At 43.2% G+C, this 12,887-nt stretch overlaps 1 protein-coding gene across 5 annotated transcripts in view; it reads right to left on the bottom strand.

Moving 5' to 3' along the window:
• col16a1 (collagen, type XVI, alpha 1) overlaps window positions 1-12,887 on the bottom strand; it is a 512,937-nt gene that overhangs the window by 137,640 nt on the left and 362,410 nt on the right. For all 5 annotated transcript variants that reach the window (XM_041212846.1, XM_041212840.1, XM_041212847.1 and 2 more), the window contains 3 exons: window positions 10,077-10,130; window positions 9,952-9,996; window positions 7,374-7,418 (listed from right to left, as the gene is read on the bottom strand). In XM_041212846.1, the coding sequence (XP_041068780.1) occupies window positions 7,374-7,418; window positions 9,952-9,996; window positions 10,077-10,130 (144 nt within the window). The remainder of the gene's footprint in view (window positions 1-7,373; window positions 7,419-9,951; window positions 9,997-10,076; window positions 10,131-12,887) is intronic.

Here is a 12,887-nt window from a genome sequence, read left to right as displayed (position 1 = left end):
CTTGCCAACCTCTTGTAAAATTGTGGACAGGTTGGGGGTGAAAGGGAAGGTGGCATGAAGGGCTCCTGGGAATTTTATGCCCCCATCAAGAAACCTACCACCAGGGACCTGTTAAATTCTACCCATAATTACAGAATTCCAGGTGTGGTCTCACCAAAGTCCTGTGTCATGTAGTAAGATTTATTTACTTTTCTATTCCAATCCCTTTGTTATAAAGGCCAACGTGCCATTTGCTTGCTGTACCTGAATGTTAACTTCCTATGATTCAGGCACAAGGGCACTAGGTCCCCCAGAATGTAAACATCCCCCAGTTTCTCACCATGCAAAAAAAATTTAAAAAAAAAAAATTTCCTACCAAAGTGGATAACTATAGACTTCACTGTATTGTATTCCATCTACTATAGGGAAATCCACGTTCAATAATTACTTTTAGTTTAATTATGTGTAATAATCAAGTGGTCAATATATATTAACCAATTAACCTAATATATTTGGCTTAATTATAATCAATGCAGGACATTAGTACATCACATGATTAATTCTTCGCTTGTTGTCACATCCTCACTTGACCAGTGAGAAACACCACATGACACCAAGCCATGTAAAGCTATACTTATCTGGATTAATTACAGTATAAATGCTGCAAAGCAGTCAAAGTTGAGCAGTTTGAGTCTGGGACCATCATACTCCCTGGCAATTAAAACTTTTCAGCCTTTCCATCCTTCTCAACACTTACTTTTCTACCTAACTTTGTATTGTCAGCAAACTTCTATATGTTGCAATTCACCCCCTCATCCTTCAATGTCATTTCTCAATCAATCCAAGCTAACTTGCTCCTCATACCTAAGTAGTTTGCTTTGTTTAGATTTAGGATCCAACTTTTTCGATTTCATTAATTCCCTTTCAATACAAAATTCTATCCTGTTTATGGTCAATCTTCCCGAGAAGCTCCCTTATGAATTAATTATTTCTCACTGCACAATACACAATCCAAAATATCCTATTTCTGAGATAGTTCCTCATAGTTAATCTAGAAAACAATCTTGTATACATTCTATGAACTTGTCCTCTACCCGATTACAGCAAATATGGTTTCCCCAGCCTATACAAAGATTCAATTCCCTGTGATTTTAGTATTCCCTTATTACGTGCATCACTAATTTCCTGATTTATACTCTGACCTACACAACAACTGCTGGTGGCCCAAAAATAAATCCCACCAATGTTTTTTGCCCTTTGCTGTTTCTTAGCTCCATCCAAGCTGATTTTATTTCCCGGTTTCCTGAGCTAAGATCCTTTCTCCGCATTGTCTTTATCCCATCCTTTATTATCAGGGCTACACTCCTTTTTCCTTCTGTCTATCTCTGCTAAAAGTTAAGTAATACTTTGTTCCCACCCTAGGGCTGAATTTTCTGGTCCTGTAGAGATAGGGTTGGAGGCGGGACCAGCAGTGAAATTTAAAGGTAGTGTGTCAGGTTAGCACACCAATATGTTCCTGTCTCCAAGCTAACTTGCTGGAGGTGGGGGCAACACAGAAGTTGTTACCAACCTGTGGGTAGCCAATTAGGGCCACTTTGGGGACAAGATGCCGCTGCTGTGGGGATATTCCCAATGTTGGACAGCCATTGATGCCTCCTTTAAATCCCTTCACCCCGGGCCAACAGGGATCAGAGGCCACAGCTCCACAGCCAGCCAGCTGTGACCATTCTTCAATTTTAAATTTTCAGAGGGCTTCAGAAAGCGCCTCCATTATGAGACACTCTGACAGCCTCCTACCTGGTTCAGTGACTCCCACCTCTCCCGGTGAGGCTGCTGGTCATCCATGGCTTTGGGCTTTCTGATTGAACCTCCCACCTTAGGGACCTATCCACCATCCTGAATTCAGAGGCGGCCTCCATAATTGGCCACCTCCCATAAGATGGTGACACTATATGGCCAGCCGACACCATCGGGGTCGGGACTAACATTTGGTCCTAATAGCAGAAAAATTTCAAAGATGGCGAGGTTCTGCCCCATGTCTCCATGATGGCTATCAGGTAAAATTTATTAACTTCTATGAGCTTTTAATTCATCTAATTTATTGTGAATGCTTCTTGAATCCAGATGTTGAATATTTAGTTTTGACTGTTTTCTAATTTTCTCCGATGTCACCTTATCACTAATTCCCTAGTATCTTTGTTCCTCGCACTGGCCCTTCCTGATCCATCTGCTTATTTTACCCAAAACACTGTGCTGCTCTAGAACCTTGAAACTTTTGTTCCTGGTTTTGAAATTTACCCTTTCCTGAATCCTCCCATCCCCACATCATGAAATTAAAGCCCTTTCTACTGCCCTCTGTCTCAGAATGCATGTGTTCCCTTTGCTGCCTACAATCAGTATGTTTTGTATATAAGAGGTATGTCTTTTACCCTCAAGAGTGTTGATACCAATTGAATGATTTCAGCAGCAAGCATTTATGAGTTTAACACAAAAAAGTTTATTTATTCTCATGGTGAAGATGAATGCTATTTTTAAAATAGTTTTGGAAATCTGGTGGTATTCTGTAAAGAAGACTGTGTGTGTGTGTGTGTCCGTGATTAATTAAATTGGGGAGAAGATTAGTAAAGGCAGCTTGTCTATGGGAACTGAGAGATGAAAGGTAAAGGTGCTCGGTTTGTCCATTTGTAATGAGAGGTTGGATTTACAAGTAAACAGATTGGGTAAAATCTGCATTCTGAGGATAAGTAGGTATTTGAGTTTTCAGCTGTTGAATTTCAAAGGGAAGTTTAAAAGACACACGGGACTTCTACAAACTTACAAAGATTGCAAAAGTAAACAATGGGAAGGTTATTAATGTTTATTTGACCCGAAAGTGGAGGCAATGGGAAAACACAAAAAATTTTTATATTTAGAAAAAGTTGAGTTCAAAGAGATGCTTAGGACAATAGAATTTAAGATGAAGTGGATAAAGGATATTTAATGAAAGATGTTGAGCTGAGTTGGGTGGCTGTGTGGGGGAGATGTGTGCTGGGAGAAGGTGTGAAGGTTGTGAATTTGAAACAGCCATCACGTTTTCAAGCCAGAGTCTTTGTTTTCAGAGAGCATTCTGTTTTCTGCACCTTCCTTTTGGATTTCCACAGCAGAGCAGAAGAGAGTGAGAGGTCGTGTGGTATACCCTTACTAAAGTGACAGCAGTTTTTGCTTTGGGTAATATTACTTGATTTTTATGGTTAAAAATCCATAAGGGAGCTGTTGTTAAGTAGTTCATTTGTGTGTTCTGACCAAGTGGGGTTTTTGGGAATGTATTATAAGACTGCTTCAACTGCACAACTTTAATCTTGTGTTTACATTTTTTTTTTCTTCATGTTAGTAAATCTTTTAATGTTTTAAAATCCTAAAGGTGTTACTGGATTCTATGCTTCTAGGATCAGTAGCATTTTCTCCTCATTTTCAAAATACTAAATAAAAGGTTAACATCAGTAACACAACTTTCTCTCTGAGATCTGGCTTGCTCAGCAAATAACATTGGCTGTGGTCATAAAATCATACACCTACCCCAAATTTAAAATGCAGCATCTCACACATTTGTTTCCCACCACCCCCCCCACCCCCCGCCCCCCGCCACACACACACTCACACAAAGATTGGTTACAGGTAAAGGTAGTACACTTGTACAAATTATGGTTAGCTCAGTCTCTGGTTTAGGATCCCCAGTCTCCTGCAAGGCTGGCGTGATGTCATGAAGGAAGTTGATGCTTTAACGTTGAAGCGAGGGTCTTGTATAACCAATAATTCTCAGCAGGCGAGAGGTTTTCTGTAGTTGAATTTCCAGGAGGTTGGTTCTCAGGTGAACTCAAAGTTGGAACAGGTCGGGGAGTCCTTCTCTCCACTGGGATCTCCCACTTACTTGCTGTTAATTACCTCGCCTGCTTGAATTAATTACAGCTAGTTTGGTGGCTTTGGTAGAATTGTCTGCAAACAGTGTTGAGCTGATTTTAAATGCAGACAACAACATAGCTCTGTATTGACTGTAAGTTCATAATATATTGGGGCATGACACCTAGTTTTTCAATTCACCAAGTCCTTGATCCAAGCCCAGTTTAGGTGGTGCCCAATCCAAAGCAACAGCTCCTTCTTCCCCCAATACTGGCGCCAGTGGCCCATGAAGTGAAACCCTTACCTTCCACAGCAATTCTTCAACCATGCGTTTAATCTTTAATCAGTTCATCCCTATGCCAATTGGTGCATGGCTCAGGTAATAAGCTTTTGGAATATTAATTTGGACTCTTAACTTGTCAAACAAGCTCATTATTCCTAGTCCTATCCTATGCTTTTTCAATTCATTCATGGGATGTGGGCTTCGCTGGCTGGGCCAGTATTTATTGTCCATCTCTAGTTGCTCTTGAGAAGGTGAGCTGCCTTCTTGAACCGCTGCAATCCAATTGGTGTAGGTACATCCACAGTGCTGTTAGGGAGGGAGTACTGGGATTTTGACCCAGCAACAGTGAAGGAACGGCAATATATTTCCAAGTCAGGATGGTGTGTGACTTAGAGGGGAACTTCCAGGTGGTGGTGTTCCCATGTGTCTTCTGCCCTTGTCCTTCTACATGCTAGTGCTCATGGGTTTGGAAGGTGCTGTATAAGGAGCCCTGGTGAATTCCTGCAGTCCATTTTGCAGATGGTACACACTGCTGCTACTGTGCGTCAGTGGTGGAGGGAGTGAATGTTTGTGGATGGGGTGCCAATTGAGCAGGCTGCTTCATCCTGGATGGTGACAAGCTTCTTGAGTGTTGTTAGAGCTGCACTCATCCAGGCAAGTGGGGGGTATTCCGTCACACTCCTGACTTGTGCCTTGTAGATGGTCGACAGGCTTTGGGGAGTCAGGAGGTGAGTTACTCACCGCACGGTTCCTAGCCTCTGACCTGCTCTTGTAGCCACAGAATTTATATGGCTGGTCCAGTTCAGTTTCTGGTAACCCCCAACATTGATTGTGGGGGATTCAGTGATTGTAATGCCATTGAATGTCAAGGGGCGATGGTTAGAATCTCTCTTGTTGGAGATGGTCATTGCCTGGCACTTGTGTGGCATGAATGTTACTTGCCATTTTTCAGCCCAAGCCTGGATATTGTCCAGGTCTCGCTGGACATGCACTGCTTCAATATCTGAGGAGTTATGAATGGTGCTGAACATTGTGCAATCATTACGAATATCCTCACTTCTCTCCTTATGATGGAAGGAAAGTCATTGATGAAGCAGCTGAAGATGGTTGGGCCCAGGACAGTATACTGAGGAACTCCTGCAGTGATGTCCTGGAACTGAGATGACTGACCTCCAACAACCACAACCATCTTCTTTTGTGCCAGGTATGACTCCAACCAGTGAATTTTTCCCCCTGGTTACCATTGACTCCAGTTTTGCTTGGGCTCCTCGATGCCACTCAGTCAAATGCTGCCTTGATCTCAAGGGCAGTCATTCTCATGTCACCTCGGGAGTTCAGCTTTTTTGTCCATGTTTGAACCAAGGCTGTAATAAGGTCAGGAGCTGAGTAGTCCTGGCGGAACCCAAACTGGGTATCTGTCAGCAGGTTATTGCTAAGTAAGTGCCACTTGATGGCACTGTTCATGACCCCTTCCATCAGTTTACTGATGATGGAGAAAAGACTGATGGGGCGGTAATTGGCCAGGTTGGTTTTTGTGGACAGGGCATACCTGGGCAATTTTCCACATAGCTGGGTAGACGCCAGTGTTGTAGCTGTACTGGAATAGCTTTGCTAGGGGTGCAGTACTTCAGTCTTCAGTACTATTGCCGGAATATTGTCAGGGTCATAGTCTTTGCAGTATCCAGTGCTTTCAGGCATTTCTTGCTATCACGTGGAGTGAATCGAAATGGCTGAATATTGGCATCTGTGATGCTGGGGAGCTCCGGAGGAGGTCGAGATGGATCATCCACTTGGCACTTCTGGCTGAAGATTATTAGATGGTAAGAGCCTAGGACTTGGGAGCAAAAGTAGGCCATTCGGCCCATCGAGTCTGTTCCACCATTCAATTAGATCATGGCTGATCTGATAATCCTCAACTCCACTTTCCTGCCTTTTCCCCCATAACCCTTGACTCCCTTACTGATTAAAATATCAAGTGGAATGAACTGAGTTGGTTGAAGGCTGCCACACAACACGGTGGAGGGTATTCCCAATGTGAAGGCGGGACTTTGTCTCCTCAACGACTCTTACGGATACTGTCATGGACAGATGCATCTGCAGCAGGCATATTGGTGAGGGTGAGGTCAAGTATGTTTTTCCCTCTTGTTGGTTCCCTTACCACCTAGACCTAGTCTAGCAGCTAGGACCAGACCAGTACTGGTGTTACCAAGCCACTCTTGGTGATGGACATTGAAGTCCCATCCAGAGTACATTCTGTGCCTTTGCCACCCTCACTGCTTCCTCCAAATGGTGTTCAACATGGAGGAGCACTGTTTCATCAGCTGAGGGAGGGTGGTATGTGGTAATCAGCAGGAGGTCTCCTTGCCCATGTTTGACCTGATGCCATGATACTTCATGGGGTCCGGAGTCGATGTTGAGGACTCCCAGGGCAACTCCCTTCTGACTGCATACCACTGTGCCGCCACCTCTGCTGGGTCTGTCCTGCTGGTGGGACAGGACATACCCAGGGATGGTGATGGTGGTGGAGTCTGGGACATTATCTGTAATGTATGATTCCGTGAGGATGACTATGCCAGGCTGTTGCTTGTCTAGTCTATGAGGCAGCTCTCCCAATTTTGGCACTAGCCCCCAGATGTTATTAAGGAGGACTTTGTAGGGTCGAAATGGCTGTGATTGTCGTTGTCGTTTCCAGTGCCTGGGTTGATGCGGGTGGTCTGCCTGGTTTCATTCCTTTTTTGAGACTTTGTAGCGGTTTGATACAACTGAGTGGCTTTGTTAGTCTATTTCAGAGGGCATGTAAGAGTCAACCACATTGCTGTGGGTCTGGAGTCACATGTAGGCCAGGCCAGGTAAGGACGGCAGCTTCTGTGAACCAGATGGGTTTTTTACAACAATCAACAATGGTTTCATGGTCATCATCAGAGTTTTAATTTCAGAGTTTTATTGAATTCAAATTCCACCATCTGTTGTGGCGGGATTCGATCCTGGGTCCCTGGATTATTAGTCCAATGATAAGACCACTACGCCATCCCCATCTTCATTACTTCCTACGTGGACCATGACAACTGAATTTTTCTCCTCCAACTCCAAGTGACATTGATATTCAGAATCATAGACACAAATAGAAATATATGACTGACATACACATACCTATTCTATCTCCAGTATGGATACCATTATCCTTGAGTACGAACATGCACATAAAATCCTACAGTACCTACACACAGATACCTACTCTCTGTCCGGGTTGCCCTGGAAGTCCATGTTTTCCTTTAAATCCCTGTTGAAGGAAAGAAGCCAGTTAGAGTATCTGTCACTTTTACGGAATTATACAAACCCGTCCCCTAAGCACCTTGTTTAATCTCCCCCCATAACTAAACTCCACCCATCTCAGTTTTGAAACTTCCAGTTGTTTGTCAGCCTCCAGATGCTTAAGGCAAGAGAGTTGCAGATTTTCATGATCCTTTGTGTGAAGAAGTACATCCTGACATTATCCTTCAATGGCTTAGTTCTGATTTTCAGGTTCTGCTCCTTGTTCTTCACTCTACCAGCACTGATCACTGTGGCACTCCATTAGTTACAGAATGCCAACCTGAAAATGTCCCCCGTATCCCAACTCTTTGTTTTCTGTTAGTTAGCCAATCCTTTGTACGTGCTAATATACTTCCCCCAAAACCAGGGCTTCTTATTTTATTAAGTAGCCTTATTTGTGGTACCTTATCGAACGCCTTTTGGAAATCCAAATATATTACATCTACTGGCTCCCCTTTATCTATCCGGCTTGTTACCTCCTCAAAGAATTCTAATAAATTTGTCAGGCATGATTTCCCTTTCATGAAGCCATTCTGGCTCTGCTTGATTAAATTAAATTAGATTTCTAAATGCTCTGCTATTACATCCTTTATAATAGACTCTAATATTTTTCCAATGACAGACGTTAAGCTAACTGGCCTTTGGTTACCTATTTTTTGTCTCCCTCCCTTTTTGAATAAGGGTGTAACATTGGCAGTTTTCCAATCCTCTGGGACTTTTCCAGAATCTAAGGACTCTTACTACCAGTGCATTCGCTATCTCTGCAGCTATTTCCATCCTAGGATGCAACCTATCAGTTCCAGGTGACTTATCGGCCTTTAGCCCCATTAGTTTCCCTAGTGATAGTCATTGTATTTATTTCTTCCCCCATTTTTGCCCCGTGATTATTTAATATTTTTGAAATGCTATTAGGGTCTTCTACCATAAGGACTGATGCGAAGTATTTATTCAACTCCTCTGCCATTTCCTGGTTCCCCATTATTATTTCCCCAGCCTCATTCTCTAAGGGGCCTATATTGACCTTGGCCCCTCTCTTTCTTTATATATATTTAAAGAAGCTCTTACTGTCCGTTTTTATGTTACTTGCTAGTTTACCCTCAAAGTTTATTTTCTCCCTCTATTATTTTTTTGGTCACCTTCCGTTGGTTTTTAAAACTTTCCTCTGGCTAACTACTAATCTTTGCCACATTGTATGCTTTTTCTTTCACTTTGATAATATCCTTAACTTCTTTCGTTAACGATGGTTTATCCTCCTCCTACAATCCTTTTTCCTCACGGATATATCTTCGCTGTGAGTGATGAACTATTTTCTTAAACATCTGCTATTGTTCATCAACCCCATTTTCTCCTGAACTCCTTTCCCAGTCCACTCCAGCCAACTCTACCCTCATTCCTTTGTACTTATCCTTAAGTTTAACACAGTTGTTTCCGAACTAAGTTTCTCACTCTCAAGCTGAATGCTAAGTTCCACCATGTTATGGTCCTAGGGGATCTTTTATTCTGGGATCATTCATTAAACCTGCCTCATTACACATTACCAGATATTAAACAGCCTGATCCCTGGTTGGATCCACAACATGTTCTAGGAAACAGTCCTGAATACATTCTGTGAATTCTTGCTCATGGCTACCTCTGCCAATTTGATTTTCCCAATCTACACAGACACTAAAGTTATCCATGATTAATGTACTGCCATTTTTACATGCCCTCATTATTTCCTGATTTATTCTCTGTCTGACAGCATAGCTACTGTTAGGGGGCCTATAGACTAATCCCACCAGTGTCTTCTTCCCTTTGTTATTTGATTCCACCTGTTTCAATCCAAGATCATTTCTTGCTTTTGTACTTATTCCATCTCGCACTAAGAAAACTATCCCACCACCCCTTCCTTCCTGCCTGTCCTTTCGAAAAGTCACACACCCCTGAATATTTAGTTCCCAGCTTTGATCTCCTTGTAACCCTGTCTCCGTAATGACTACACAGTCATACCCATTAACCTCTACTTGTGCCATTAATTCATTTATTTTGTTCCGATACTATGTGCATTTAAGTAAAGAGCCATGAATTTTGCCTTTTTACCATTTTTTCCCACTTTGACCCTATTTGCAGCTTTTTAAAAAAAATATTTGTACACTCTGTCCCTTCCTGTCACACTCTGGGTATCATTACCTAAGTAGCTACCCCGCAAGGCTGCCATGTCTTTTTGCTTTGTAAGCTTACTTATGTTATCTCCAGAACACTCCTCCTCCCTATTTAGTTTAAAGCCCTCTCTACAGCAACTTTTCGTCAACCCCATCGAATCTTTTGATCATTTTAAACACATTGATTGCATCAACCCTCAATCTTGTAATGTCCAAGGAAAACATACCAAGTTTATGCAACCTGTCCTCTTACCCTTTTAAGCTCGAATATCATTCTAGATGGATAATAAATTTTAAAAACCTAATTTACATAATCATAAACAAAGGAAGTCTCCTGTGCACAATGGTCTAATTACTTACATGCGGACCCCTGGGCCCTGGGGGTCCAACTGGACCAATCTCACCCTGCAACACAAGAAAACACTGTCAGTGACTCTGCCCTCCTCCTGATAAGACCAGCTTTGGGAATGGGGTTAATGTCCTACCCGTAGCCCTGGCTTCCCGTCCTTCCCATCCAGACCATCTACTCCTGGAGGGCCCTGTGAAAAGAAGAAAATAAAATATGCATCAGGAGAGGGCCACTTAGCATTGCCCATCCAGTTAATGTCCAACATCCTATTGTCCTGTCTAGACACTGTAAAGGAAGCACCACCTTCATTAGTAAACACTTCAACAAACCTCTATACTTCAGCAAAACAACTTCATTTTTGTCAATTATTGCAACATCATGAGACAAGATTCAAATATATAGGCCTGAATCTTTTGGTCATTGGACATGTGCACATGATCAGCTGGGCTGGGAGCGGATGGGAAATGGACCTCTGGCCATGATTGGCCCCCGACTGCGATTTCACGCTGGCTGACCAATAAATGACCAGCCAGCATGAAACGTGCGCTGAAATGCTCAGCATTGCCGGGGTGGGTGCTAACATAACCAAGGGTGCAGTAGAACACTTTGAGAGTGCTCCCTGAAGGCAGATAGTTGCCCCAGGGAGCTACAGACCTCCACAGAATAAAGGTCACAACAAAAATGCTGCAAAATATGTCCATGCAGCACAATCAAGCACCTGAAAGCATACCTCATAAAAACCAGTCCCCAGATATCTCTTTTTATCCTATTTTCCCATGGAGATTTCATCTTGCCCTGGATCGAGGTTTGAGCAAAAATGTGAATGTAGCCAGGGAGAGTGGCCCGTCCACCAACCGTAAATGTGGCCGGGCCACTTACACTTGCTGTTAATTCATTGGGCTTAATTGTTGGCAAGCATACTTCCGACTGCTGCGCAAGCCTGCCAAGTGCTTGATGATGTTGGAATGCTCGCCCGGCGTCATCCTGTGCTATTTCACGTCAGTTTGGGTCGGGCACGCACCCGCGGGATGTAAAATTCTGGCCATGAAGTGATGAAACATTTTTGAATCAGCACTGTGTTCAGTGGATGTGATTTTACAATGGCTCAGATTGGAACTGGGACTTATACAGACTGGTACAGGAATTGGTACCTGGTATTTATCTAGACTGGCACAGACTTGGACTGGTTTTCCTAAAGTGTGTTTGGATCAGAATCCTTTCAGAGATGAATAGGGATGGTGAGATTCCAGTTATTGGATATGATATTGGATTAAATTGGCACTAAATTGCTGTTTTATGAGGAGTCAACACAGGAAGAGAGAGATTTGGTGCTTGAGATGGATAAAATCCTGGTGGTGAATTGAAAGAGTTTTGTGTTTGGGGCTGAGGCACACGTTTGAGCCTTACTCCACACTTCATCACATCTGTCCCAGCCTGTGCTGACAGGGAACACCCAAATAAGTATTCCTCTCCAGCACTCATATTCCTCACCTTGCGAGTAGCAAATAGGAGTTTAAAAAAAAAAATAATTCTTGGGATATGGGTGTCAGCGGTAAGGCTGGCATTTTTTCTTAGTCACTCACAGGATGTGGGCTTCGCTGGCCGGGTCTGCATTTATTTCCCATCCCTAGTTGGGTTTGAGAAGGTGGTGTGAGCTGCCTTCTTGAACAACTGCAGTCCATGTGGTGTAGGTACACCCACAGTTCTGTTAGGGAGGGAGTTCCATCATTTTGACTGAGTGACAGCGAAGGAACAGCAATATATTTCCAAGTCAGAATGGTGAATGACTTGGAGGGGAACTTCCAGGTGGTGGTGTTCCCATCTATATGCCGCCCTTGTCCTTCTAGGTAATAGTGGTCGTGGGTTTGGAATGTGCTTTTGAAGGAGCCTTGGTGAATTCCTATAGTGCATCTTGTGGATAGTACACACTGCTGCTACTGTGTGCTGGTGGATGAGGGAGTGAATGTTTGTGGATGTGGTGCCAATCAAGCAGGCTGCTTGTCCTGGATGGTGTCAAACTTCTTGAGTGTTGTTGGAGCTGCACTCATCCAGGCAAGTGGGGAGTATTCCATCACACTCCTGACTCATAGATGGGACAGACTTTGGGGAATCAGGTGATGAATTACTTGATGTTGGGTGGTCCATCTGGTTTCATTCCCTTTTCCTGTAGTGGTTTGATAAAACTGAGTAGCTTGCTAGGCCTTTTCAGGGGCCAGCCACATTTTATTTTATTCATTCACATTTACTCATTCATTTATTGCCAATTCCTAGTTGCCTTTGAGAAGATGGTGGTGAGCTGCCTTCTTGAACCATTGCATGTAGGCCAGACTGATTAAGATAAGGATGGCAGATTTCCTTCCCTTAAGGGACATAACTGAACCAAATGGGTTTTTAACAACAATCATTAGACTTTTAGTTCCAGATTTTTATTGAATTCAAATTCCACAATCAGCTGTGGTGGGATTTGAACCTGGATCCCCAGAGCATTACCCTGGGTCTCTGGATTACTAGTCCAGTGACAAAATCACTATGCCATCACCTTCCCCATCCCTAGTTGCCCTGAGAAGGTGCTGGTGGGTCTGTTTTGGGTTTGATGGAGTCTAGTGGCTTGTAGAGGGTAGGCACATTGCTGTAGGACTGAAGTCCCACATAGGGCAGGCTGGTTAAGGTTGGCAAGTTTCCTTCCCTGAAGGACATTAGCAAATCAACTGGGTTTTTACAACAACGTCATGGTCACTCTTACAGATACCAGATTTTAAAAAGGAATTTTAAACAGAATTCAACTTCTCTAACTGCTATTGTGGGAATAGAATTCTCCTGATTATCTTCTGAATTACTAGCCTCGTAATTACTAACGCTGCTGCACCCAGTGTGGATGCCAGTGGCAAGCCCACCTCCGCTTGGCTAGCTAGCCCAGCGTTAATCTTTTGGCCAACAGGCCTTTGAT

Source organism: Carcharodon carcharias, chromosome 19, assembly GCF_017639515.1.
Source record: "Carcharodon carcharias isolate sCarCar2 chromosome 19, sCarCar2.pri, whole genome shotgun sequence".
NCBI lineage: Eukaryota > Metazoa > Chordata > Chondrichthyes > Lamniformes > Lamnidae > Carcharodon > Carcharodon carcharias.
This window is presented reverse-complemented; position numbering and strand designations above follow the sequence as displayed.